This window comes from Sphaerodactylus townsendi, linkage group LG01 (genome assembly GCF_021028975.2).
Source record: "Sphaerodactylus townsendi isolate TG3544 linkage group LG01, MPM_Stown_v2.3, whole genome shotgun sequence".
NCBI classification, from domain to species: domain Eukaryota; kingdom Metazoa; phylum Chordata; class Lepidosauria; order Squamata; family Sphaerodactylidae; genus Sphaerodactylus; species Sphaerodactylus townsendi.
In genome coordinates, this window is record NC_059425.1 from 121,616,446 (window position 1) to 121,642,376 (window position 25,931).

General features: G+C 41.7%; 1 protein-coding gene across 4 annotated transcripts in view; it reads left to right on the forward strand.

Annotated features, from left to right (window-relative positions):
- The first annotated feature begins 12,829 nt into the window (after positions 1-12,829).
- The window catches only part of SLC22A16 (solute carrier family 22 member 16), a 31,478-nt gene continuing 18,376 nt past the window's right edge, over positions 12,830-25,931 (forward strand). For 2 of the 4 annotated variants that reach the window (XM_048492764.1, XM_048492777.1), the window contains exons 1-2: positions 12,830-12,949; positions 23,085-23,561. In XM_048492764.1, coding sequence (XP_048348721.1) covers positions 12,900-12,949; positions 23,085-23,561 — 527 coding nt within the window. In that variant the 5' untranslated portion in view covers positions 12,830-12,899. The remainder of the gene's footprint in view (positions 12,950-23,084; positions 23,562-25,931) is intronic. The other 2 variants (XM_048492771.1, XM_048492786.1) reach the window with 2 other exon arrangements.

Genomic DNA, 25,931 nt, shown 5'->3' on the forward strand with positions numbered 1-25,931 from the left:
GACAGAGACAGTCAGAAACTTTTGAAAGATGGCTTTTGTGTGTAAATGTGCTTATTTTATTATAGCAAATGTAGCTAAATATATTGTCCCAGGTTGCCAACCTCCAGGTGGCAACTGGAGATCTCCAGATCACAGATATCAGTACCCCTGGAGAAAATGGCAGCTTTGGAGGGTGGACTTTTTGGCATTATATCCCATGGACATGTCTTCTCTCCCATAAGATTGCCCTTCCCCAGGCCCCACTCCCTCAAATTTCCAAGAATTTCTAAACTCTGAGCTGGCATCTTACTGAGACTGCAGGTGCCACCTACTAATGGAGGCCTTGAAGGCAGTCAGGACCATCTTTATGTTTCCCATCCCATGTGATTATCTTTCATGAGAGCATATTTCTGTAGTAACCACTTCAAATGATCTTAAATAATTTTTCATTAAAAAAATTAATCTTGAACACATCACGTTCACGCCCCTGAACCTTGTTGTGAATCTTGTTTCCCTCTGAAATCTCTTTCACGCTTTCCTCTCACACTAAAACCTAAAATGGCCCTCCTGAGGGTTGGCTTGCTTCAGCACTGAAGGCCACCTGGAAATCACTTTTGCTGTCCTTCTGGAGTATAGTATCTGTCTCCTTGGATCCCATGTTAAGCTAGCGAGTTTAATTCAATGTGCTAGTTACATTACTTCAGAACCCACTGCTCTAGAGTAACAGCAAGAGTTCTTCCAGCACTCCTTTCTTCCCTATGAAGGAATACTGCTTTCTATCATCTTTTCAATCAGATAGAGATGAGATTCATATATGCATACTGAGCAAATGCCACCCACCTTATTATACTCTGCCTTTATACCAAAAGGAAAAAAAAACAGAGAAAGCAAACGAACAATCTCTTTTACCTTTGTAACTGAAGAAGCAAGTGAAACATTCTCAAAGTAGGTTTTGGCTCTGCATAGAAGCAGGTTGGCTCTGGGCAGCTGCTATTCTAGGTAACCCATCTCAAATGTTCTGTTTATTCAAGATGAATGAATGGCTTCATTTTTTTCTTTCAAAATGCCAACAAAAAGACTACTGTGGGCAAATCCAGAATGTACAAAAGTGCAAAAAAACCCCAGTTTTGAATGTGTGTTTCCCTTTTGCTCACAGGCCTACATTTGCCTGAATCACAAACAAACCACTGCAACAGAGCCCAAGGCATTCTTTGGGCTGGTTTAAAATGAGGTCTTGACAGACTGCAGCAGGAGGAGCTTTTACTACAGCAGCCAGCCAAGGAGAAGAAATAGCAACTGAAGACACCTCCGTGAACTTGTTTCTCTCGGCTTAACTTAGGATCTCTTCCAGTGTTATGTTACATCCTTAGCATCCCACTGATAGAGTAAGTGAGTAATCTAATCAGGGCTCAGTACTGAACTCTCAAACACTAAGCAGCAACAAAAGGGCCTCTGAAGATATGCAGGGTGTTTTTCCATTGTCACTGGGGAGCTACCAGCAGCTCCTGTTGATTTGATAATGTATAGTCTTGGTCTGTAACACGGACACCAGACCCTCTTGGCATTTTCACAGAATCTTAGAGTGCAGTGGGCTGTCTCCTGCAGAGCAATGAGAGCAGGTGTGCTGTAGAAACTTTTGGCAAGACTGGAAGGCAAATTGATGAGATAACACATGCAACAAAAACAAAGATTTATACTGTGAAGGAATGGAATTCTCATCCTAAACTCTGAAGGAAAAGTTCTGTTGGGAAGACTGCTGATATTTTAGATTTGTCTACTACCAGAGAATGTACCGGTATGTAGTGCTGCATGCCTGCAGAAGTATTTTCTGTTCATGCACAGGAAGATTTTGATCTCAGCCATCCCAGACAAGCAAAAGATTCATCACGTTTTTGAGAAGGTGATAGGAGACAGATGAAAAGTTCTAGTTCTCCCCTAGACCCTTCTCACTATTTCAGCTCCTAATCACCATTTTCTACTTCCTGTTCTTTCCATCCCCTTTGTTACTAATTCTAATTCTAGAGTGTGGTAAAATATTGAAAATAAATGTGACAGAGGAAAAGACTGATAGAAACTGGCTGTTATTTCCAGCCTTTTTGAGCTTATGGGCATGTTTGGAATGTGAATCCACCATATTCCAAAGTAAGTAAGGGGCCTAGTGGGTTAAACATGGTTGAACTCATGGAATGATTTTCCTTTGGCTGACAGGAGTACTAACATTTCATGTTAACTGAGCATCATCATACTGGGACTTTGGTTTATAGACTGTATTACAGTAACCATTGTTGAGAAAATTGAGAAAATGTTTGCTGGCGCATTAAGATATACAGGCACTTTAAAGTGCAGAGTCTTTAGCAATTCATTCTGAACAGCCTTGAGCAGTGCTTTGGGAAGTGTGTTAGAGCAATTATTGTTGAATGTGTTATTGTTACTTTAAGAAACAGAATTTTTGTAATCTGTTTGGGACAGCCAGTGAGTGCATTTTGGGACATTCTGAACCTGAAGAAGCTTATATTGATGCTTAAATTTTATTTCCTTGTTGATGGCCAGAATGCATGACAAAAATGCTTTTGATTTGTTTATGAGTGGTAAAGGGAAGGCCCAGATTGAACACCGTAGCTGCCTCAATCATATGCCTACTTGTTGCAGCCACCATTGGCCATGGCTGTTGGTGCCACCTGTCTCTGACAGGCCCAGCTTACACCATGCCTGTGAGGGTTTGCAAACCCAGGAATTGCTGGGGGTGGGAAGGTAGATGTGGAGGTCCATTGCCCAGCTTACCTTTAAAGGTGCAGCCACCCCATTGGAACCAGGCTCTGGAGCTGTTGTTCCTGAAATAAAGATGTGAGAGACTGAACTAGAAATATGATTTTTAAAGTGCAGTTCTGTTTAAGTAACATGCTATTTACCTTTAGAGGAATACACAGAAAAACCTAGGAACAGGGGAGTCACCTGATTGGTTGTGGCCTCCTGCACTCTGGTTGGGCAAGTAACAGTGAGATTCAGAGGGGGGATGAGGATATCTCCCTTGTTAAAACATTCTGAGAGGCTTTTGGTCTGAATCCTTCATGCTCTTAAGAACTCTGTATTAACTGAGTGAAACTAAACATCTTGGAGAGGTTAGTTTTGTCAAAGTGTGTGATAGGAATTATTGTTATCAGCCTGTGTGCTGGGTGAAAGCAACAAAATACACAGACAAAGTATACTGGTGGAAAGAGTTTAATAATAGGCTAGGTGAAGAGGCTTTATAAACTATGTTAGGAATATCTTCTAGGGCAGGGGTAGGGAACCTGCGGCTCTCCAGATGTTCAGGAACTACAATTCCCATCAGCCTCTGTCAGCATGGCCAATTGGCCATGCTGGTAGGGGCTGATGGGAATTGTAGTTCCTGAACATCTGGAGAGCCGCAGGTTCCCTACCCCTGTTCTAGGGAGATAAGTGTTCCAGTGTACCAGTGAGTCTGAAGTATTAGGATTAGCTTTGGTTTACCTCAAAAGAGAGTTTATGTTTTATCTTGGAGGATTTTACCTAACTCACTGGGAGAGATGTGTGAGGGTACTGACTGAATGTTCCTAGTCTAGGTTAGGACCCTGTATGTGAATAACCATAAACCAGAACATCTAAGTAGAGTAACTGGACAATATGTAAGACATCTCAGAAACAAATGTCTAAGCTAAACTGAACTAAGTAATCTTAAGTGCTGTGCTGAAGAAACCAGAAACTATTAAGTCTGTGTGCCAAGTTATCTTGGGAATAGTGTATGTGATTTCCTCTTGCCTTATTTGCTGCATCCAAATCCATCTCCAAGTTAATAGTCCTACTGTTACCATCCTATTTACCTGTTTAATAAAACTAAGTTACTGTTTAAGTTTACTTCTGCCTCAGAATATTTATTTTATTTGTGCCTTTGCAAAGGATAGTGCCTGTGAAAAATAAAAATAAAAGCCAGTGGACATACTGTACCTTCTGGTGTGTGACAACAGGATTGAAGGAAAATGTTTTAAAACAAATGCTACCTTATTTCTGAAGCATTTCAGTCCCTGAAGTGAAAAGGCAGGAAAAATAAGAGTGAGTGGTTTCCCTGCCTTGGTAACATAGAAGGTTGAAGGGAATGTTCATTCTCAAGAGGTTTGGTAAGAGTTCTCAGCCACAGGATCTGTGGACTTTGCTCTTATAGATGGGTTGTTGTGCTAAGTGCTACCCATGTTGTGCAAGGGTCTCTCCCTGTCCTCATCCAACTATCCTTAGGCCTTTCTTGCTCTAAGGGCCCTGCCACTGGTTTCAAGAGGGTGAATGGGTGGGCTTGGCTCATACCTTGGACTTCCCCATTGGCCAGGGGCCTGGTTGGCTTCCTAAACACTTTTGGCACATTGGAAGAGGGTTGTGCCAATGGGAGGGCAGCTTGGAAATTCTTATGATTGGGCACTATGTATTGTGCCATGGTTTTGGTAGATGGAACACTGTACTAGCAAAAGTGGGCATGCTCAGGCCAAAAGGTGGCCCACCCTGGCCACATCCCCTTTGGCACCAGCACAAGACCCTGTGCCTGGGCCTTGCTCTGCTGCGGTTGCACAGGCACCCTTCTGGCATGCTCTCGTGCCACTTCCAGGCACCAGCATATTTGCACCCATGCTAGCGTTTGTGGCACTTACACTGTTGCAAGTGATACTGGGACCAGTGCCAGAGCCACGCCACTTCCACAGTGCTTTTGGCTCCCCTGTGTAGATTTTGCTGTAAGTTTTTAATCCTAAAAATATTTACAATGAAATACAAGACCATTCTGAGAAATCAACCTTCTAGTTCAGCCCCAGGATTCCATGCCAGGTTCCATCTTTGCAACTTATGAAGTTACTGCTAGTAATAATGTGTCATTTGGACCAGGGATACTGCTTAGTGCTGAAGCTCACTAGATGATCTGAGTTCAGTCTCTGTTTCCCAGCTCTCTACTTCACGAATACATGCCACTCTGAGCTCCATGAAAGAAAGGATGATGTACGAACCTAACAAGTAAATACATCTCTGTGCATATGCAAAGTGTCTTTCTACCAGCACAAAAACATACACTTTCACACCTCTAATTTTAGAAGACAGAACGTCCAAATGAGGTTGTACTAGCATACAGAATAGCTGAAGAATTAGACCAAGTGAAATCAAAACCATTGCAAAATACTCTGGTTAACCAAGAACATTGTGTTACAACACATGCAGCCAAGTGTGTCAAATAAAATTATGATGGGGCATGTATTTTGCTAGACATGTTAGAACACTGTATGAACTGTATTTTCTAGTACATCCATAGTAGCTTTAATCCAAGGTCTATCAGATATCTCAAATTAAGTTAAATAGTTTTTCTGGGATTGGTAACTGCCAGAGGCTTGTAATAACATGATTAAAATATTTGATCTTTGCAACTGATAATAATTTCTAGCATTGCATTCTCAGATGTAAACAAGAACTTCAGAAGCACTGATTAGTGAAGATTTCTTGAGGAAAAGTCTACTTTGAGTCCACAGACTATCCTACCTAATCATGGGATATTTGTTTTTGCATTTTGAAGAACTTACTTATACCTTGGCTGAATGGAGTGCATGCGTGTGGTATGTTCCCTCTCTACAAGTGACAGTAATATTGTAGAATAAGGTTATTTTGAGCAGACATGATTTATTTCTCCACTGCCACCAGGAAGAAATTGCCTGCGTAACATCACTCTTGAGTGCTTTCCATCAGTCAGTGTTTCTCAGTCCTTGGTGGCCTGAGGACAAAAATAGTGAACAAGAAGGATTCTGTGGGCCTAATTAGATTTTTTTGTGTTGTGGTTTCAAGAAACATGTAGAAATCAGAACAGGACTCAGATTACAATGATAGTACACATGTGAAAAATGAGCATATTTCTAGTGGAAAAACCTCCCCTAAATACATAATTAAATCCATAATGGTGCCATCAACTCACAACTGACCTACGGCAACCAAACCCAACAGGGTGTTCAAAGCAAGATATAAATACATTGCATACTTCTTTGTAGCAGTACTGGTGGTCTCCCATTCAAGTGTTAACAGACAGACCCAAGAGGGAAGGGTTGCTTTCAAAACAGTGCAGTGCCAAGATGGAATGCCATCCTCTGTATTGGCTCAGTGTCACCATGAGGATAGAAAAACTTACCTGGACTAGCCCTTGCCAACATCAGCCTTGCAAAATAACTTGTCTCACCATTTCACTCTAATCTGAAGAACCGGATTTGATTCCCTGCTCTGCCACTTGAGCTGTGAAGGCTTATCTGGTGAACCAGATTAGCTTGTGCACTCGAACACATGCCAGCTGGGTGACCTTGGGCTAGTCACAGTTCTTCGGAGCTCTCTCAGCCCCACCCACCTCACAGGATGTTTGTTGTGGAGGGGAAGGGAAAGGAGATTGTAAGCCCCTTTGAGTCTCCTCACAGGAGAGAAAGGGGAATATACATTCAAACTCTCCTCCTCCTCCTCCTCCTTTAGAGACTAGGAAAAGACAATGCTTTCAGCATAAAAAGCTAGTTCCTAACTCCAGCCCTGTCTCACATGCCCTGTGAGATAAAGGCTATGCTAACAACAATTTTATCAAGCGTTACTGCCAAAATACTAATGTCATTTTCTAGTTTTTGACTTTAAAGGCTATCCTCATTTGCATCTGGCATTGTCCCAAAGTTGTTATTAAATCAGCTTCACCCATACAACTATCTCCAGGCACTCTTTGGCTTAGAACATTAAGCCAAGTGCCAAACTATTAATTTCAACTATCCACCACTTAATTTAAGTGTCCAACACTTAAGTTAAGTGTCCTTCCCTCTGGAAGGTGAGAGCCTCCTATATCCTGGGAGGTTAGAGTCACTTAGCATAACCCAAGGGCCTGTTTTTCCCTATAACTAGCCCCCTCACCCACCACTAAGCATTCAGTATTTCCCTGGAAATCTCTCTGTCAGGCTAATACTGTTCCCAGTGAGTTGCCTTTTCCCCCATTATTCTACCAGAGTTTAGTGCAGGCCGCTGAACTCTGCTCATCGAACCAATCCTTTTCAAGATACAATAAATAACACCTCTATTCCCCGAATTCTTACCTGTTCCAGACCTTTATCCTCAACACTATCTATATCCTAGGACTGTGTGAATTCTCCACTGCTTTGATCTGTGTCCTTGTGGATTCATTATTTTTACACTTTTAATAAAAATTGTTAAACTTTTTCTCTCATTTCCTGGTGATTTTTTTGTGGAAACCCATCTTCATAAACTTTGGTGACAAAGATCTCAAGCTTATCCACTAGGTCTACTCAAGCTTATCCACTAGGTCTACTACACTAGGTCTACTCTTGCTAATTCCCCACTATAAAAGAGGCAGACCCCACCATTTCAGTAATGCAAGTGCTAACCAGAACCAACCCTATTTAGTTTCCAAGATCTGACACTGAGGGAGCCAAGGCCATCCAGTTCATGGTGGCATAAGGGTGGGGAATGTTAAAACAGGGGTGCCAGCGGATGAGAAAAGACTCTTACCTGTTCTTATGCATTTAATAACAGATTGACAAATTACTAATTAGAATCTTCTTGTTCAGAAAAAGTAACCCTCTCAATATCATAATTGGGTGTAACAACAGAGGAGACTTCAATCTCCGTGCCTTGCTTTGTAGGTCTTCTGTGGGCATCTGGCTGACCACTTTGCATAATAGAATGCTGGACTGGATGGATTATTGATCTGACACAGCATGGCTACTTTTACATACATCATAGAGTGATCTTCAGAAACCAGCAGGGAAAACTTTCCCTGATATGACACAAATATTATCACGTGGAAATGTCAACAGATAAAGGAGCAACTGATAGAACTGAAGTCTCAGTAGTTACTTTGTAAACCATTAATCAGTTGAGCAAAGCAGTAAATGTTGACAATTGATGAAAGCATGCATGTTCTTTTTAGTTTTCTTCACTATGATTATTTTTTCAAGTGTATTAAGACAACCAACCATTCTTTACATGTATATAATTTTTACATATATATAATTTTACATATAATTTTCTCAGTTCCTTGATGCCTTGACAAACGAAAAAGCAACATCAGTAGTAAATCACATTTATTAAGATAAATGCAACACTGATCCACCAACAGTCAAAAACTGGGATTTCTCTAACATCTTACAGTTTCCTAATAAGGTAGATCAATTTTTTTCCTTTTAAAATTTTTTTTACATAAACAGAACAGAAAAAAAAGGAAAAAGTTAAAAACCATGTGTAAAAACAATGGCAGGAGCCATGTGGCGTAGTGGTTAAGTGCTTGCACTGCCACTCACAGGGCCAGAAGTTCGAGCCCCCTGTGTGTCAGATATCCTGGCAGCTGGCTCATGGTCAACTCAGCCATCCATCCATTCCTTGGTCAGTAAATGAGTACCTAGGGTAAAGAATAGCCAGGGAAAGCAATGGCAAACTACCCCACAAAAACGGCTTGCCTATGAAATCACTGCTTGCAGTGGTATCCCAGTGTCGAACACGACTGAAAGGGAAACTTTACTTTACTTTTAGTTTTGGCATTACTACATATTCAGCTAGTTTGCTTTCCCCCAGTCCTCTCAGCTTGGCCCCTCTTCTGCTTTCCATTTTACTGTAACACTGGCCGCCATTATCATGTATCTAAACAATTCTTCCAAGATTTTTGCAATTTATTTTGGCAGAATGCCTTGGTTTCCACAGCAAATTTAATTTTTAAAATTTTCTGGATTTTGACATGTGTTTCTTTCACTTTTTTGTCATTTTACATGTCTACAACATATTGTAAAGAGTGCCATCCACTTTACATTTCCAACATTTCCCAACAGTCCATCCTCTCAACATCTTTTGAAGTAATATACCGCTGATAAAACATCTTGTACCAATTTTCTGTTAATATTTGACAGGCAGTAAATTTTATATCTTTTATCCATAAGGTTTCCCATTGTTGGAGATATACTTCTTCCTCAAAACTTTGGATCCATTTAACTGTACATGCATTAACAGGTTCTGTTTCTGTGTTAAATTGAAGTAATAGTTTATAAATTCATCCTAATATCTGTTCTTTTTGTTGCATTATCACCTTTTCAAATTCTGTCAGTTCCCTTATTACACCCAGAAATAAATGAATGACGAGTACAATATATAGCTAATACAACGCAGATCACAAATGCCAACATATCCAGGCTGCTAAATATGAACTGTCTCAAGGCTCTTGGGGAAGTATTTCATTAATGAAAGTGCAAATACAAACTCTGAGACAAAGTGCAAAAACACACAGATCCCCAAACCATACATACCACTAACATCCTATCCCGGACTAACTGTATGTGTCCTTTTTAAATCTTGAAACTAGTTGAAAATATAACAGCCATTTTGCCTTAATCTTTTTCCAAGACTTAATTTCTCCTTGATAGTATATCATATCTCTGTATGTTATGAAATATTTATTTTTCCCTCACATTCTTATCATAGTATGCCTGTATCGGAGACAATAGGGGGGGATACTGGATGACTAATTATTTGTTTATTAAATTCTCAAATTCTGAGTGCCCCATCTCTAATTACATGGCTTCTATTTTGTATTATATTTTTGACTGATTTTTTAGTCCATAGAGGATTATGTAAACCAATGAGGTAAATATATTTTTCTGATCCACATATTGAGAAATGTACTCTGCTCATGATATAAAATTATTTTGTGATGCTTAAAATGGAACAAGTTTGTGAACTTGTTAATATTCATTTATTCCTTTTTAAAATTCTGCCTTTCTTCCAAAGTTCTCAGAACTCCATACATGAACCCCCCCTTCTTATTTGTCATCACAACAATCTGTGAGGTAGGTTACATTAATTGATCTAAGATCGCCCTGTGAGCTTCACAGATAGCAGAGATTTTGAACCCAGGTCTCTCAGATACACATCTAACACAACAGTCATTACAACACACTAACTACTTAAAAATAGTAGGTATAATACAAAAAACCCTGACCAGCATAGGCCAGGATAGTCTGATCTCATCAGATCTCAGAAGCTAAGAATGATCGGCCCTGGTTAGTATTTGGATAGGAGATTACTCTTTCTCTCTCTCTGCAGCGAAAGCATACGGAGATGGCACTGCAAATGGTGTCTATTATTTCAGAAAGGGGAAGTATGGCACCTCTGCAGTGCTGTTAATAGGGATGTCTATCTCTGGATTGGGAAATAGCTACAGATTTTGGAGATGGAGTCTGGAGAAGGCATAATTTGGGGAGGGGAGGTACCTCAACAGAGTATAAGATCATAATACCACACACCCTTCTCCCAGCCACTGTAGATATTACCCTCATTTTCAACAGAAACAAACAAACAAAAGCCATAAACACAACACAATACACACTTAAAACACAAAAGTGTTAAGAAAATATTTTGAAAAGCTAGCACTGGGAACCACAAATTTTAGGGGCATTTCTAGGGAGAGGGAAACATTATTTTAGTAACTGCTCACCAAACTATATTTGTAAAAGATAAGATGTAAATATATTTGATGGTTATGAACTCTGAAGTGTTCACCGCAGATGCTGCTTTGTGGGGTACCAAATGAAGACCCATTTTTAAAATATACTTTTAAAAAATAGTGGCATATATATGCCTATTTTGGCTGATTTAATGAAGCAGATTGCATCCAGTCAGTAGGATAATTCCCTAAAACACCAGTCATATAGTACCTTTTTATTATGATGAAGTTGAACCAAACCATGTCAGAACATTGTTCTGAGAACAATGAGCTCTTTTGTTGCCTGTCCTGTACTATTTTGTTTGGGCCTAGTAAAAAGGTATTACATAAACCTTTTGGTACATTTGATACGACTATCTAATATTAGCAATGATCAGAAGCAGAGCGAAGGGAAACTGTGTCCAGGGTGTGCACGCATCCTGTGCCCAGTGGTGGGATTCAAATAATTTAACAACCGGGTCCGGTGGTGGGATTCAAATAATTTAACAACTGGTTGTTTACAAGCACCATTTTAACATCCGGTTCTGCCAAAGTGATGCGAACCTGCTGAATCCCACCACTGCCTGTACCCCTACTGCAGAACCACCCACCAAGCCCCCTCCATGGCCCGGCAACACCTCTGCAAGCAGCTCCACCCGGGGCGTCGTGCCCCCTGTCCCGTGAGCGCTATGCCACTGGCAATGATTCTCCATGTTGTTTTCACGACTGCTGCTAGTGCATTTGCAGTGGTAATGGAGTGTCTGCAATTCTCAGATCCCCAACCACCTCCAGCCATTTCTGAGCTTCCCCTTTTCACCAAAGCTCACATTCTATATCTTGCTAAAATTTCCAAACTTCTTTATATTTACCAGTCATATAAGCCAGGCCTGGCCTTATACCAAGCACCATTGTTGTTGACTGCACAATACCTTTTCCACATTATGGCAATCTATGACTATACTGCTAATTAGCTTAGGCCTTCTTGGTACTGCTATTGCTACAATTCAGGGCCTTTCCTATACCACCATATGTTCTCAGTCCTTCCTCTCTACAATTATCCCCACCCCTGCTCTTATAAGGTGCCACAATTCACATTACATATGGAGTAACTCTTACGTGCATTTGCCTTGAAGTCCATAAATAGTTTTTCTTGCAAGCTAACTCTCAACAAAAAAGCTGATCTGACAAATTAGCCTGATATATCTGTACACCAAGAATCAGATTCATCTGCTTGTTCAACATAAATTCCAGTAGCTGAAATAGCCCAGCTTACTCTGGAGTTAAGTTGGGTTGGCCATGGTAAGTTCTTGGATGAGAGACCATTGCTGTGCTTTTCTCTCTCGTGGAATACCTTGTAGATGGGGTTGCCATGAGTCAATGTGGTGATATATTCTTCCTAATATACATTCTTTTTAGCCCTGTATGCTCTGAAATGATTAAGGTATGAAGCAACCATTAATCAGTCCAGTGGATTTGTTTTTAACACCCTCAGTTCTTCAGTCAAAATAAATGAAGGCAGCGTATAATCAGCAGAAACACTACTTTAGCCTTTTTAAAAATCCAAAGAAGTGTGCAAGCTTTCAGGCTCCCCAGAACTGTTCATCAGGCTGAATGGAGGAAGAAGGGAGGCAGAGTTGTTTCAGGAGATGATCTTGAGGCCATCTGTCTTGCTCCAGTTTGGAAATTGTCTGCTCCCATCATGCCTATTGTCATTTATATGACATTTACATGCTATTGCCACTGAGTTTCTGAATTAACTCTTCTCTACTTAATGGCAGATGGTCTCACATTCTAGCTGTATCTGAAAAAGTGAGCTGTGGCTCGTGAAAGCTCCTATCCTGCCAGAAATAATGTTTGTCTTTAAGGTGCTATGGGACTCTTAAGCTTTTCTACTGCTACAGACAGATGAATATGGCTACCCATTGTGATCCATCTCCACTTTGGAGAGACATGCAGACTGATTGGTCATGGAATCCACCTTAGAACTGGAGTTGAAGGCCCCAAAACTGCGGTTCCTGGAAGCGAGGGTGGTGCGGAGGAGGAGGCCAGAAGCTTTGGGGATGGTCTCTTGGCGATAGTCTCTTGCTACTGTGCCCGTTAGAGGGGTGTGTGTGACTGGTACTACTAGTAGAGACAACTCTCCCGTCACCTTGGACATTCCTCTTATGTGCGAGCTAACCAGTCGGACCACTGGGTTAGGACTAGCGAGTTCGGGACCAGGGCTGGCTCCAGCGCCCGGGAAGCGTTTCAGCGTGGGTGGGCCACGAGTTTCCCTGAACGGACAGCCGGGTGGGTGGGAAAAGGAGCCGCCCCTTCCAGGCGGGGGCACGGGCGGGCGGGCTGGGTGTGCGTGTGGGGGGTGGGGTGGGGGTGGACGCCTGGGAAGCGCTTGAGATGGCCTTCGGCTCTTGCATCGCGCACATCGGGTACGGCCCCCGCCATGGCGCGCAACTTCGATCTCCTCTTTGACTCTCTGGGGCACTGCGGCAGGTAAACGAACCCCCTGGGCGACCGGAGGCGACAGCGGGAGCTCGCCACGTTCGGCCTCTCCAGCCCCGGCTTCTCCCCCACCCCCCTGTCTCCTGCGGAGGTGGGAGAGGAGGAGGCGGTCACCAAGGGAAGTCCCGGCGGGAGCCGCTTCACCCGCGCGCGCACGCCCGGGGGCGCCCTTAACTTGCGAGTGGGGGAGGGACACGTGGCGCTCGGTATGGACACTTGGGGCACAACTTGAGACCCGGTGACCGTAGGGAGAGAGAGTTTGTCAGTGAAGATATTGGGTTTTGTGCTCAGTCCTTGGATTCTTGAAGCCAGGGGCTCAAGTTATGGAAACTTTTTCCCTTCGTCCCAGAAGGTTGAGTCCCGGCTATGTTTCATATGCACCAGGGGGGCACTGCTGGCTTGTTTTCCGTCTTAAGTTAGGACTGGCACTTAGCACAAGCGTCAGGGGCGTAGGTCACGTCAATGCTGAAGGTGTGTGAATTGGAGGGGGGGAGGGGATTTTTAGGCGGGGGAACAAAGTTCTTCGGGAGCGGGCAGGAATCTGTATATAGCTGTGAGACGGTCTGTATATAGGTCTGCGTGAAGGGAAGAATTCGGCAGTGTATGTTCGTGGAGATCCTGGACTAGAACTATGTACTTTTACTGCCCAACAGTTTTCCCTGAGGATATTTGCATTGACCGAGTAAGATTTTTCCACACAGGTGTCCCCCACCCCCGCAAATATGGTGAATAATTGCCAAGTAAATAATTAAGCGTGACCCACCAGTTGTTGATAATTTGAACAGCTTGACACAAAATATGATAATGTTTCTTAATGTCTGCGGCTGAATCCACCTGCAACACAGGCAGGGCCCGGGAAACTGACACTGGGAGCTGAGTTTCCATCAGAAGTCAGCTGGAAGGGAGAGGGTGGTCTTGGAGAAGAGAAGGGTTACACAGTTTGCTCCCTAAGGATATTATGTAGTCTGTTTTAAACTCTGTCTAAATAGAACAAATATCATGCAGGCAAACATGAGAATGACACCAGAAGGCTAGTTTTCATTCATCCGGAAGAAACAGTACATTCTTGTCCTACCATGTAATTTCTACTGGCTGTGACCTCCCCACACCTGTATATCTCTAGATCTTTGGATTTTAAAAAATCAAATAACCATATTGATAGATATATAAATCAATACTAAAAAAGTAGAAATAATAAGACTGGTTGATCAGTCCAAACACCTGATTTCCCCCTGCATTTGATCAACAAACTGCATGTCTCCAACCTCATAGTTTTTTATACAAGCAATCAGATTCTAGACCACACTGGGAAAAGTCCATCAATCTTGAAACTTGGGTTTACAGCACATTGGGAGACAAACTATTGTGACTCTGGGGAGGTTAGCAAATGGCAGTTCATGGTCGATTCCGCACTTGCGTTATCGACCTAAGTTCGAGCTGCGTTTTAACCAAAGTGCTCCACACAACCACTGGGATCAATGTACCAGCTTCGCCCTGTGTAACGGTCAAATTTCCGACTCCAGTTGGGAACTACTGCTTTTTCAGGGAACCACGCTTGAACTCAGCTCGATTCCAGTAAAGTGCGGAATCTCTGGTGCCAGGAGTCCCCCATTCAGCCAATCACAGCTGAGTGTTTCTGCCACGGCAAAAATCGCACCTATTTTTCCCCCCTCTTCTTTCTTGCATTCAAAGCGATGGCTGGTCGCACAAATGGGGCACAATTTCCGTGTACCAATGTAAGTGGCCAATCAAAAAATGCCACCATCGTCCCTCCATTCCTGTGGCAGTTTTTTAATAATGTGTGTGGGGATAGACGGAATATGGCCGTAGAACAGTAGCCAATTAGAACAGAGCAGCAAAGTGGCACAGGATGATTCCGCCCTCCAAGCTGGGATCAAGCTGGTTGCAGTGAGGAACAACAATGGCTTCGACCTAGGTTAGTACCCTTTTCAGGGAACTGGGTCGAATCTATTTTACTCGTGTGCGGAATCGCCCTATGTTGTTCTTTTTGGTTTTGCAGTTTGCATAATGCCATTATTCCCCCCCCACACACACACACACTTCTTGCTATCATAGACATTCCGTGTTCTGTCAAAGGGTACGGATCCCATATTCAAGACTTTTGTTTAATATTTCACCTTTTTATGTCAATCTAGTGATCTACTTATAGATTTATGTATCAATCTATTGATGAGATTAAAGATAAAAATTAAATATATTAACAATTAAAGCATACGTGTGCAATAGAGAACCCATGAAACAAAGCCCACCCACAGATGCAAGCAAAAACCCAGATGATGGGTAATGTCTGCCCCACTGCAAACAGGGCAGTGGGTAATAATGATGAATATGCCCTGAAACAAAGACTCCCCGGCCAGTTCTGAAGTTGCAGGAACCTTGCTGTGGCTAATCGGCCTGAGAGAACCATTCCTAAACAAGGAGAGAGGCTGATTCTAAAGGGGATAGCAGGGAGACCTAAAAAAAAGGAAACATATGAGGTCTAATTAGGCTCCATCAAAAGAACTGAAAAGGAACCATAAAAAAGGGAAAGACAAAGAAGAGAAGGAAAGGAAGAGTGGAAGGAAAAAAGGGAGAAGAGGTAAAAGATAGGAGGAGGAGTGTATGTTTGCATAGATTGGCAGCAACTTGGATTTGCATTCAATTATATAGGAACCTGCAATTTATAGGTAGATTTGTCCAAGTAAGAAATGCTGAAAGCTGGTGTTAGAGACGATGCTTCCAAGTTTCTGCTAAAGGAGAAGGTGGCACAAAGAGAAGGTTAAGAAGTTCTGTCTCTGATGTTAAAAATTATACTCAGCAGATACCTGGTATTATAAAGAGTCAGAAGAGAAACCCCATGGATTAGTTCCAACTCTGTTACATTAAATCTCCAGGACATAGTTAAACTGGAATAGCATTTGTTAGAAATCACAATTAAGCAAATTCCTGCAAGACAGCCATGCTAGTCAGCTGCAGCAAAATAAAATGGGAGTCCTGTGGCACTTCAGCTTTCATGAGTCAGAGTTCACTTCACTGACTCAAAAATACTGGAATAATTTCTGTTAATCTTTGAAGTGTGGCTGGACTCCTGTTTTGTTTTACAGCTAAGAAAACTTTGTTCTTCATAGTTCCTTTCAGAAGTTATTTCATATGTATTAGTCACTTGTTTTTTCCGGTGAGTTGGTATTTCTGACTTGTTTTCCAATAAACATTTAGTCCCTTTATGAAGTTTGTCATGTTTGTTAGTTCACAGATTATCCATCCCAAAGCATAAATCTTTATTCTGGTAGCAGAGGTTAACTTCAGTAAAGTTATAATTGAAATATTTCAGTCTTTTTTTATTTTAAAAAATCATGATTAACATTGCAGTTTGATGTATTGTTGAAGGCTTTCATGGTTGGAATCACTGGGGTGTTGTGTGGTTTCCAGGTTGTATGGCCATCTTCTAGTAGCATTTTCTTCTGATGTTTCGCCTGCATCTGTGGCTGGCATCTTCAGGTGAGGCTTTCAAACTCAGTATTAAAGCAAAGATGAGACCAGAATTCTAATGTAATCATCCATGCTCTGGTTTCCAACAAGTGCTGTCCTGATTCAAGACACAGAACAGCATATGGAACACAGTGGGGTACCCCAAAAATCTGACATCCCCTGATAGCTGCCTTTCTATGGTTTGCCCAATCTGCTCTAAAATGGAAGTGAATCCCCAGGTATTTAATTGTCTTAACTTGTTCCATGCCAATACAGTTAAGAAGCCAGGTGTTGGGATTAAACCTGCTTGAAACAACCATTACTTTTGATTTAGCTGTATTTTATTTCAAGCAGGTTGTTGGAGCAGTATTCATTACACTTACTAAAGAGACGTTTTAGACCAACCTTAGATCTTGACAGAACCATATCATCTACATAAAGCAGAATTGGGAACTGGGTGTTCCCCAAACTGGGCCCCTGCAAGTTTACTTCCTTAAGAGTGGGTGCTAAGTCATTTAAAAACAAATTGAATAGAACTGGAGCCAGAACACATCCCTGTTGTAACACCTTTTACAACCAGTATTTTTGGAGTGATCAAGCCAGTGGGCGTACACTTAATTTGGCAGGTGGTGTTACTGTAAAGGGACTTAACAAGTAGGAGGAGTCTAATGTCTATACCCATTTTATCTAGTGATTACAATGTGATTACAATGGTGGCACATGGGGCGAGCCGCCCCAGATGTCGCCATTGCAGCCACGCCTCTGCCTAGGTGTTGGTGCATCCCCATCCCCAAGGTCCAGAAGTGTTCAGGATGCTGACCAGCCCCCTGGTCAATGGTGAGCGCCAAGGGCATGCTCAGCCACTCCCCCACCAGCAATCAATGGCAGGACCCTGAGTCATTTAAAAACCCCAATCAGTATGCAGCAGAATACACAGCATGGGGTGCAGTCAGTGAGCTCCCTGCTTTGAAACCTTAAACGAGAGGGGTAGCACTCAGAGCAGTGGCAAGAGCACTTTCCACAACAGGGGTTGCACTTGGCACAACAACGCACCTGGAAGGTCTTTAAGCTGCACAAATAATATAAAACAGGAAATCAGCATCAAAACCATACATTACTAAAGCTAAAATGGTAAGAATATACCGTATATACTCGTGTATAAGTCGTCCAGCATATAAGTTGAGGCATCTAATTTTACCACAAAAAACTGGGAAAACTTATTGACTCACATATAAGTCGAGGGTGGGAAATGCAGCAGCTACTGGTAAATTTCAAAAATGAAAATAGATACCAATAAAATTACATTAATTGAGGCATCAGTAGGTTAAATGCTTTTGAATATTTATTGAAAAGAAAAACAGGAGACCACCCAGGTTTGGTGAAGTTTGGTTCAGGGGGTCCAAAGTTATGGACCCTCAAAAGAGTAGCCCCATCTACTATTAGCTTCCATTGGAAACAATGGGGGATGGGAGCACCCACTTTGGGGATCCATAACTTTGGACCACCTAAACCAAACATCACCAAACTTTGCGGGTATCAGCAAGAAATTATCCTGATGATACCACCAAGGTTTGGTGAAGTTTGGTTCAAGGGGGCCAAAGTTATGGACCCTCAACATGTAGCCCCATCTACTATTAGCTCCCATTGGAAACAATAGGGGATGGGGTACTCCTTTTGGGGGACCATAACTTTGGACCCCCTGAACCAAACTTTACCAAACTTGGGTGGTATCATCAGGAGAGTCTCTTGAAAAATTCCTGAAATGTTGGTGCTGCTAGCCTAAAAACTGCGCCCCCTGGCAGCTGACAAAGTAAAAACCCTAAAATATTTTTTAAAATACACCTCACTCTCATATAAGTCGAGGGGGGCTTTTTCAGCACAGTATGTATGGTAAGAAGATCATTACTCCAGCTAGATGTAACGCATTCCCCTCTGCCATTCTTAAGGGCCAACAACTGAATATTCTACTTCAAGTTAAAACCTGTGATGGTTGAGATACTTGAACATGTTATGTTCTCTTGTCCGAGATACACATTACCTAGACTCTTCCTACTTGTTTTGGCTTTAGGGGATAAAGTTGTTCTGAGCATATACAGACTATTCACCTGTTGAATAATAGCAACAGTGGGATAACTGGAAAAACCACTGAATTTTTATTAGAAGTGCTCAAATCAAGGACATATTGGAAGCTTGATCACCTCTTCTTTCCCAGACTTATGAGATTTGTCCTGGTTTTATGTCTCGTGTTAAGACCAGCTCTGTCTTGCGCTTTGTTTTATTTTTTACTGATATGCCTAATAAAGGTCAGTTGAAGTTGAAGTTGGATGAGTTATTTGATGGAATGCAGTAACCTGCCCTAAACCTATGGGATAGAACACAGGCTGGCAAACTTTCGGGATTGAGTGCTGGAAAAGGTAAACCTTGTGAAAATTCTTGGTTACTAACTAACAGAATGGTTTGGGAGAGAAACTAGGATTATACTTGCCCAGACCCACTGAATGTTGTTAATTATTTGCTCATTATTTGCTGAAGTAAAAATCCAAAGTACATATTTATGTCGTTCACTGGTTGCCTTGGGCCTCTTTCTGTTTTTGGTAGCTATTTGTTATCAGATATAAACACACTTCAGAATTTTGACAGTACCTCAGGAGCTTGCCCCAGACTTGTGAGTCTTGGAGGCAGTGATGCTTATAAGCCTTGTATATGCCATAGTCACCTGAGGAAAATCTCCAAAAATGGTGCTGGTGAGGCAGTAACCTTCAGGGGCAATGTTTACATGCTGTTACCATATGTTCCAAATCTCTAATGATATGGAACTGGAGTAGAAATTGCCACAACATATGGCATCCTATGGTATGAACTTGGAAGTCTTCTGCATCTTACTGCAGCAGGTGGGCATTGGGTTAGACAGGCCAGAACATTCTGCCAGTACCCTGGAACAATGCTGCTATGCTCAACTGTAGCTCAACCTCTGTGCCACAGATGCTACTTGAGCTGGGACCTTCTGCAGGTGTGGTGTGTACACAGCAAGTGACAGCTCCAGGTGCACTTGAGCGGTGGGCAGCTGTGACCTATTCACCCAGCCTACCTGCCTCTTTCCCACCCCCTGAGGCAGAAGGTGGTATAGCGGCAAAAGGCACACCACTATCAGTAACGTAACCAAACAGTTTTAGGTTTGGTGTTCAATAAACTCACACCACTGAAAAGCAAAATAGAGCTTTACTGAGAATATTAAAAAGGTGCTTAAAATCAAACAGAACTGCAGCTTGGCAATAATAGGTACACAGAAAATAACAAAGCTATACTCTGTTTCATATAAAGATGTTAAGTCAGTCAGTGGAGGTGCAGCGATTTAGAAAATTATATGCTTCCACAATAGAATATAGTCCCGAACAAATCTGTGAATTATAATTCATTTTTAAATGCTGTCTTTGTGAAAACTATTATTTTGTGCATTATTGAACATGGTACTTTGATACAGGAGCATTTTTGCTTTCAAACTTTCAAATGGATGCGGGGAGCAGGGCTAGGTAGGCCCTAGGACCCAGGTTGCAAAGTATTCTACAATAAAATAAGTCAGGTATGCTTTGTTCTGTGGTGGTGGAATATCAAACCTACTAACATATTTACATGAAACAGAGTATAACTCTCCAAATACTCACTGAAGTCCTACACAGCACAGGCCTTAGGTTGTAAAACATAAGCAAAACTCTTTCTGGCAGCAACGAAAAGGTGGGGATAAAGGGGGAATGACTGTTACATTGAAGACACTTTGTGGAAAAGATTGGCCATAGTCAGGTGACCCCTTTCAACCAATCCTGAGGCTGCCCTCCAGATTTGGAGCAAATTGCCCCCTCCCAGCTGGCATGAGAAGTTCACCCCTCCCAACTAGAAGTTTCTCAGCTGCATGAAATGTTCTAATTAGAATGCCCTGGGAACACATCCTTGAAGGTAAGCAATAACAACAACAAAAACCCACACCCAACTTGCACTTGGCTTGACTTGCAGCTGGCTAAAACCAGAAGATTCTCTTGAGACCGATGCTTTTTTGATAGGTGGAAAAGAGGCAGCCAACACAAGTTTTGGGTGTGCCTGCCAGGGTTATGGTAGGAGGTACTTGGCTCACAGCTTGCCTATGGCATCAAAAACCCTTAGGCTGGCCAGCCCTGATGATGCCAGGCTTTTGTGACATTCAGAGTTACACATGAAGGAGCATCTCTTGTAAAGTCTTCAGGCCCCAGGGCCTATAAGCAGCCAAACTCATTGGCATCCAATTCTGCCTTTCAGATAATTTTGTACACCAGTAGAATAAACTTATAAATATATTTTTACAAAATTATTTTGACTTATGTTAAGAACGCTATCATTTTTTTAATAAAAAGCAACAGCTTATATCGGTAATAAAAATAAAAAGCAACAGCTTATATTGGTAATGCTATTGAAAGAGTTCTCTTCCCTCTGAAAACACCCCTCAAAACTGCAGCGTCCAACAAAAGCCTGCCTGTCTGAGAATAAGCAATTTTGTAGAGCAACTGAAGTAATAAAAGTATTTTTGGTGCCGTATAAATCATGTGGGATGGTTTGGGTTTTTCTAATTAGAGCAGGACAAACACAACTTTCTGGTAGAATCTTTGTGTTTCTTATTCCAAAACTGTACATTTTAGCCTGCTTAAAATTAGATAGTATTTTATTGAGGTCTTTCCAGATGACTGTGTGTGTTTCTTGGGATGTGTACAAGTATTTATGACATAAATGAGCATTTTGTTGCTCTCCAGTTTTAGACAACAGTAATTTTCCTGGTGCAAAGTAAGCATGTTTTCATTATATTTGGTTAATGAGAAAATGTTATTTCTGCACCCAACCCCACAGTAGTTCCGTGATTGGGCTGCAGAGTGTAAGGATCATACCTGACATATTACCAGCAAGTTGTAGTAAGATCGCACATGGCAGGTGGCATAGCAGGACACTGAAGATCTGTGACTGAGCTGCCCGACATCTTTAATTCCCCTTAAAAACCACTATGGATGGGTGGAGTGGGCTATTTGAATTGAGACCCTGTAGTTGAGGAAGTAAAGGATGGCTCTCCCCAGCATCTATTAGTAGGACTGAAATGCTGCACATGGTTATTGCTAAAGACATGTAAGAAACTTCACGGGGTTGTGCGTTACTGACACGCCACTTAGATCAGTGGTTCTCAAACTTCTTGAAATGGGACTCATTTTTAAACTTGGTGTACTTTTGGAACTCATTTGCAAATGTACACGGGGCTACTTTTCTAAAACACAGAAATATAATACCAGGTAGCAAACTTATATTTTATTTTCTTTATTTAGTATTTATAAATATATGGCATTGCTGAGGGGATTTTAACCCAGTTGCAATCAACTCCAGCACATCACTTTTCCCTGAACAACATCTCATTTGAAATACTGATTCTGTCTAGCCAGCCATCATCGAGTGTGTTTGTGTGTGCATGTATATGGAGTAGTTATAAGACATATAGGATTGGATCCACCAGAAAAGTTAATGGAAGGTGTTGGCAGAGAAGATCATTCTTCTTCCCCAAGCAACATGACACTTGTCCTGCCACCTCATCCCCTCTTTTTGCTGAAGCTCACAGAGCTCTGTGCAATCTTACCAGAGTCCCAGTAAGAACTCTGTGCTGCTGCGTTCTGGACCTGTTGTAATTTCTAGAGTAGTCTCAAGGATAGGCCAACGTAGAGCGAGGTACAGTAATCCAGCATGGAGGTGACCTTTAAATGGCAGAAGGCCAACTGTCTAGGCTGGTGGAGATGGAAAAAGGCCAGCTTGGTGCATGTGTGACATGGACCCTTTGAAGGAGGAGACTGGTGTTAAAGCCACTCCATCTCATTTTGGCAGTTCAACCCCCTCCCCTCCCCCATCCCAGCCACAGGACCTCCATCTTCAATGGATTAAGCTTCAGGGGGCGCTTATAGATGTTGAATAACATTGGAGAGAGGATTGCCCCTGCCAGCACCCAACAGAGCAAAGGGACTGGGACTGGGACATTCCCTCCCCAAGTGCCACCTGCTGTCCCTGATCCTTTAGAAATGAGGCCAACCATTGTAAGGCTGTTCCCTGAACCCAAATAACAGTGACGTGGTTGGTCAGAAGATCACAACTGACCATGTCAAATGCTTCTGTGAGATCTAAAAGCAACAGCAGTGTTGACCTGCCTCGATTCAGCTGGAAACGGATTCAGCTTTTCCATGATGTTGACCAACATGGTCTCCATACCATGGTCAGGCTGGAAACTGGACTGGAATAGGTTCAGAGCCAAATATATATCAGTTTTGCATAAAGTCCATACTTCTTGCATTTCATTGCCTTTTGACTCCAGTGTTACCATAATTCTTTATGCCTCTGTTTGTGGGTATGATCTGCCAACTTAGAATATATTTCATACACCTGATGTAGTGGATTCTAGTCCATGGAAGTCTGTGGCACAATACATATGTTTGTCTTTAAGGTGTCACAGAACTCCTTTTTTTTGTTTCAGCTGCAACAAACATGGCTATCTCTCAGACATTTTGAATTAAATGGGATTTTCTCATATACAAATATGTATGTTCAGGATATAACAGTGTGATTTACATGATACATATAATTATAACAAATGAACTGTTTTCATTTTCAGATATCAGGCATGGGTTTATTTGGTAGCTGCATTTCAGGCTATCTCTTGTGGCATCCACTACTTGGCTTCTGTTTTCTTGGCTGTTACACCAAAATTTGTATGTGGTGTCCTTGGAAATGTGAGCAGTGTCCTCGTTTACAATTCATCTGTTTCAAGAATGGAGGATGCCTGGACACTGTGGACATCAACAGAAAGTTATATATTGGTCCTCCTGGAAAATGGCGAAGTTTGGGAACTTAATCAGTGCAGCAGGTCCAGACGAGTGGATGTGCTGGATTTCACTTACAAATACAGTGGCAATAGTACTGATTTTACATGTACTGATGGATTCATCTATGACCAGACCAAATGGCAGAGCACCATTGTCACAGAGTGGGATTTAGTCTGTCAGCGGGAATGGCTTGCAAAACTAACACAGCCGACATTCATGCTGGGAGTCCTTTTCGGAGCTGTGATTTTTGGAGACATAGCTGACAGGTACAGTACTGAATTTGCCCAAGCTAGCATGGAGACTTGGATTAAAATGTCCACTCACCACAAAAATTCACTGGGTGGCCTTGGGCGATCGCCTCATGTATAGCCCTGAATGAATGAAAACATTCCCACCTAGCCCCTGGCCCTGGAACTCTTGTCATGTCAGGTAGTCCCAGCTCATCTAGATCAAGCAGCTGCTTCTTATACCACAAACAGCCTGTTCCCCTAAAATGCCTGCAACCTACAGTTCATTAACATCCCTAGCAAAAAAAAAAAAAAGACTTTCAGCATCTCCTAAACATTTCTAGAGACAATGTCCCCTCACCTCCTCTGGGAGCCTGTTCCATGAGGTGAGAGTTACAATGGGAAAGCACAAGCTGTGTCTGATACCAATACAGACTACCCTAAGTGGAGGAACAGCCAATATATGGCAGCCTGAGGAATATATTTGGCACACAGGAAAATTGGGGAAGAGACTGACTTTAGAGATGTGGGTCCTAGGCCCTGAAAGGCTTGAAAGGTCAAAACTAACACCTGGCAACTGGAATTCAATTTGGAAGCAAATTGGTATCCTATGTGACAATTTTGAAATCGCTGGCCCCTCACAGTAGCTGGGCTGCTGCATTTTGAACCAGGTGCAGTTTCTGGCATTGTCTTCAAAGGTAGCCCTGTAAAGCAATAATGTTTATGTTTATGACATTCATAATTTTAAGTGAATTTTTATTGTTTAGCTGTTTTAATGTTTTTGTTTGCTACCTTGTAGACTCTGATTAGGTGGAAAGGCTGCATTAATTTTTTTAAATAAATAAAATAAATAATTCAACTGCAAGGTTAAAAAAGAATGGATCAGCACGACCAGATCTAAGAAAGAGGAAAGTTGGTGAACCAAATGCAGCTCACAGATAGCCACTACACAAACCTGCTTTACAAATAGCAAGGCTGGGTCCACGAGCTCTCACCCTTCTCTGCAGATGCCATCTCCACCTCACCCATCCCAAGTAGATCAGGTCCCTTTGGAGCATCAGCTTTCCTTTCCATGGTGGAAGTGTTTTTGATACTCTGCAAACCCAGTTCTATCATTTAACCCATTATATATTAAACCTTTTCTCTTTTTTGTCCTTTCTGCCTTTCTTGTTTATCTCTTAGTTTTCTTTTTTCTCTTCCTTCTCTGTCTTCACATACACTGTTCTTTTTTCCTAACCCCTTTATCATCTCTCAGCTGTCTCTTTTTTGTCTTCCACTCATCCAAAACTCCCAACGCTTCAAATTAAAATAAGAACACTCTTACTTATGAAGTCCAGCATTCTTTTTCCAACAATAATCAGTTAATGCTTTTTAAGAAGCATATGAAGATCAGAACCGTTCTTAGTTGTTTGTTCCCAGTGTTAACTTTGAACATAAAGCTCTCTTAAGCTATCATGGTCAATAGCCATTTGATAAATCTGAGCTTTGTGAATCTTTGTATGCTAGTTCTTTTTATCATGACTTTTTGTGGCGATCCATAAATTTATCATGCAGTCCATGGAGCATTACTTCCTTGTTTCTGTACTGTAATAGTTCTTGATGGCATTTGCTTTTTCTCTGGTGCTGCATAACGAATTGACATTTTCAGGGAACCAGCCACCTAGACCTCAAGATCTTTCCTGAAGTGTGACAGCTAATTCTGACTCCAGGAGTATATGTGAAGTCAGTATTTTCTGCCATTGTCCAATCACTTGGCACTTTCACTGGATTTCATATCACATTTTGTTGCTTATTTATTCAGTTGGGAGATGCTTGTTTGAATTCCATCCTAATCTGTTTAGCTTCTCACCATCCTGAATAATTTATTTTCTGCAGACTTGGCATACTTCAATTTATTTATGTGAATAATATAGTATATTATGTTGCTCCATCTTTTCCTCTACACATCTTCCAATACTTGCATTTTTCAGTGCTTTTTACAATAGTTAATGTTCTTCTGTTTCCAACTGTATATTTTCAGGTAATAAAATGGACAAAGCCCATATTTCTGCTTATTCAAAATGGACCATCTAATCTTTGTTTTGCAGACTACAATAATGCAACACATTCCACTGTCATGCAGCGCAGAAGCATATTATTTTCTCTGCCAGGATGTTGTTGTTTTCTTTTCCATTCGGCAGGGTTTTAACTTTTTCTACTTTGTTTATGCACAGCATGTTCTTCTCATCTAGCAGATCTACACAGTTTTGTCCCCAAAGTGAGGTCCTTAAGCTCATTTCCATTATATTGTTATTTAAATATATTCTGGAGTTTCCCTAAACAACATACATTTAATTTTTTTAACGTTTAACAGCTCTCTACCAGGAATATGCACATAACATCATCCTCTGTTCCTCCTGCTTCTTTTTC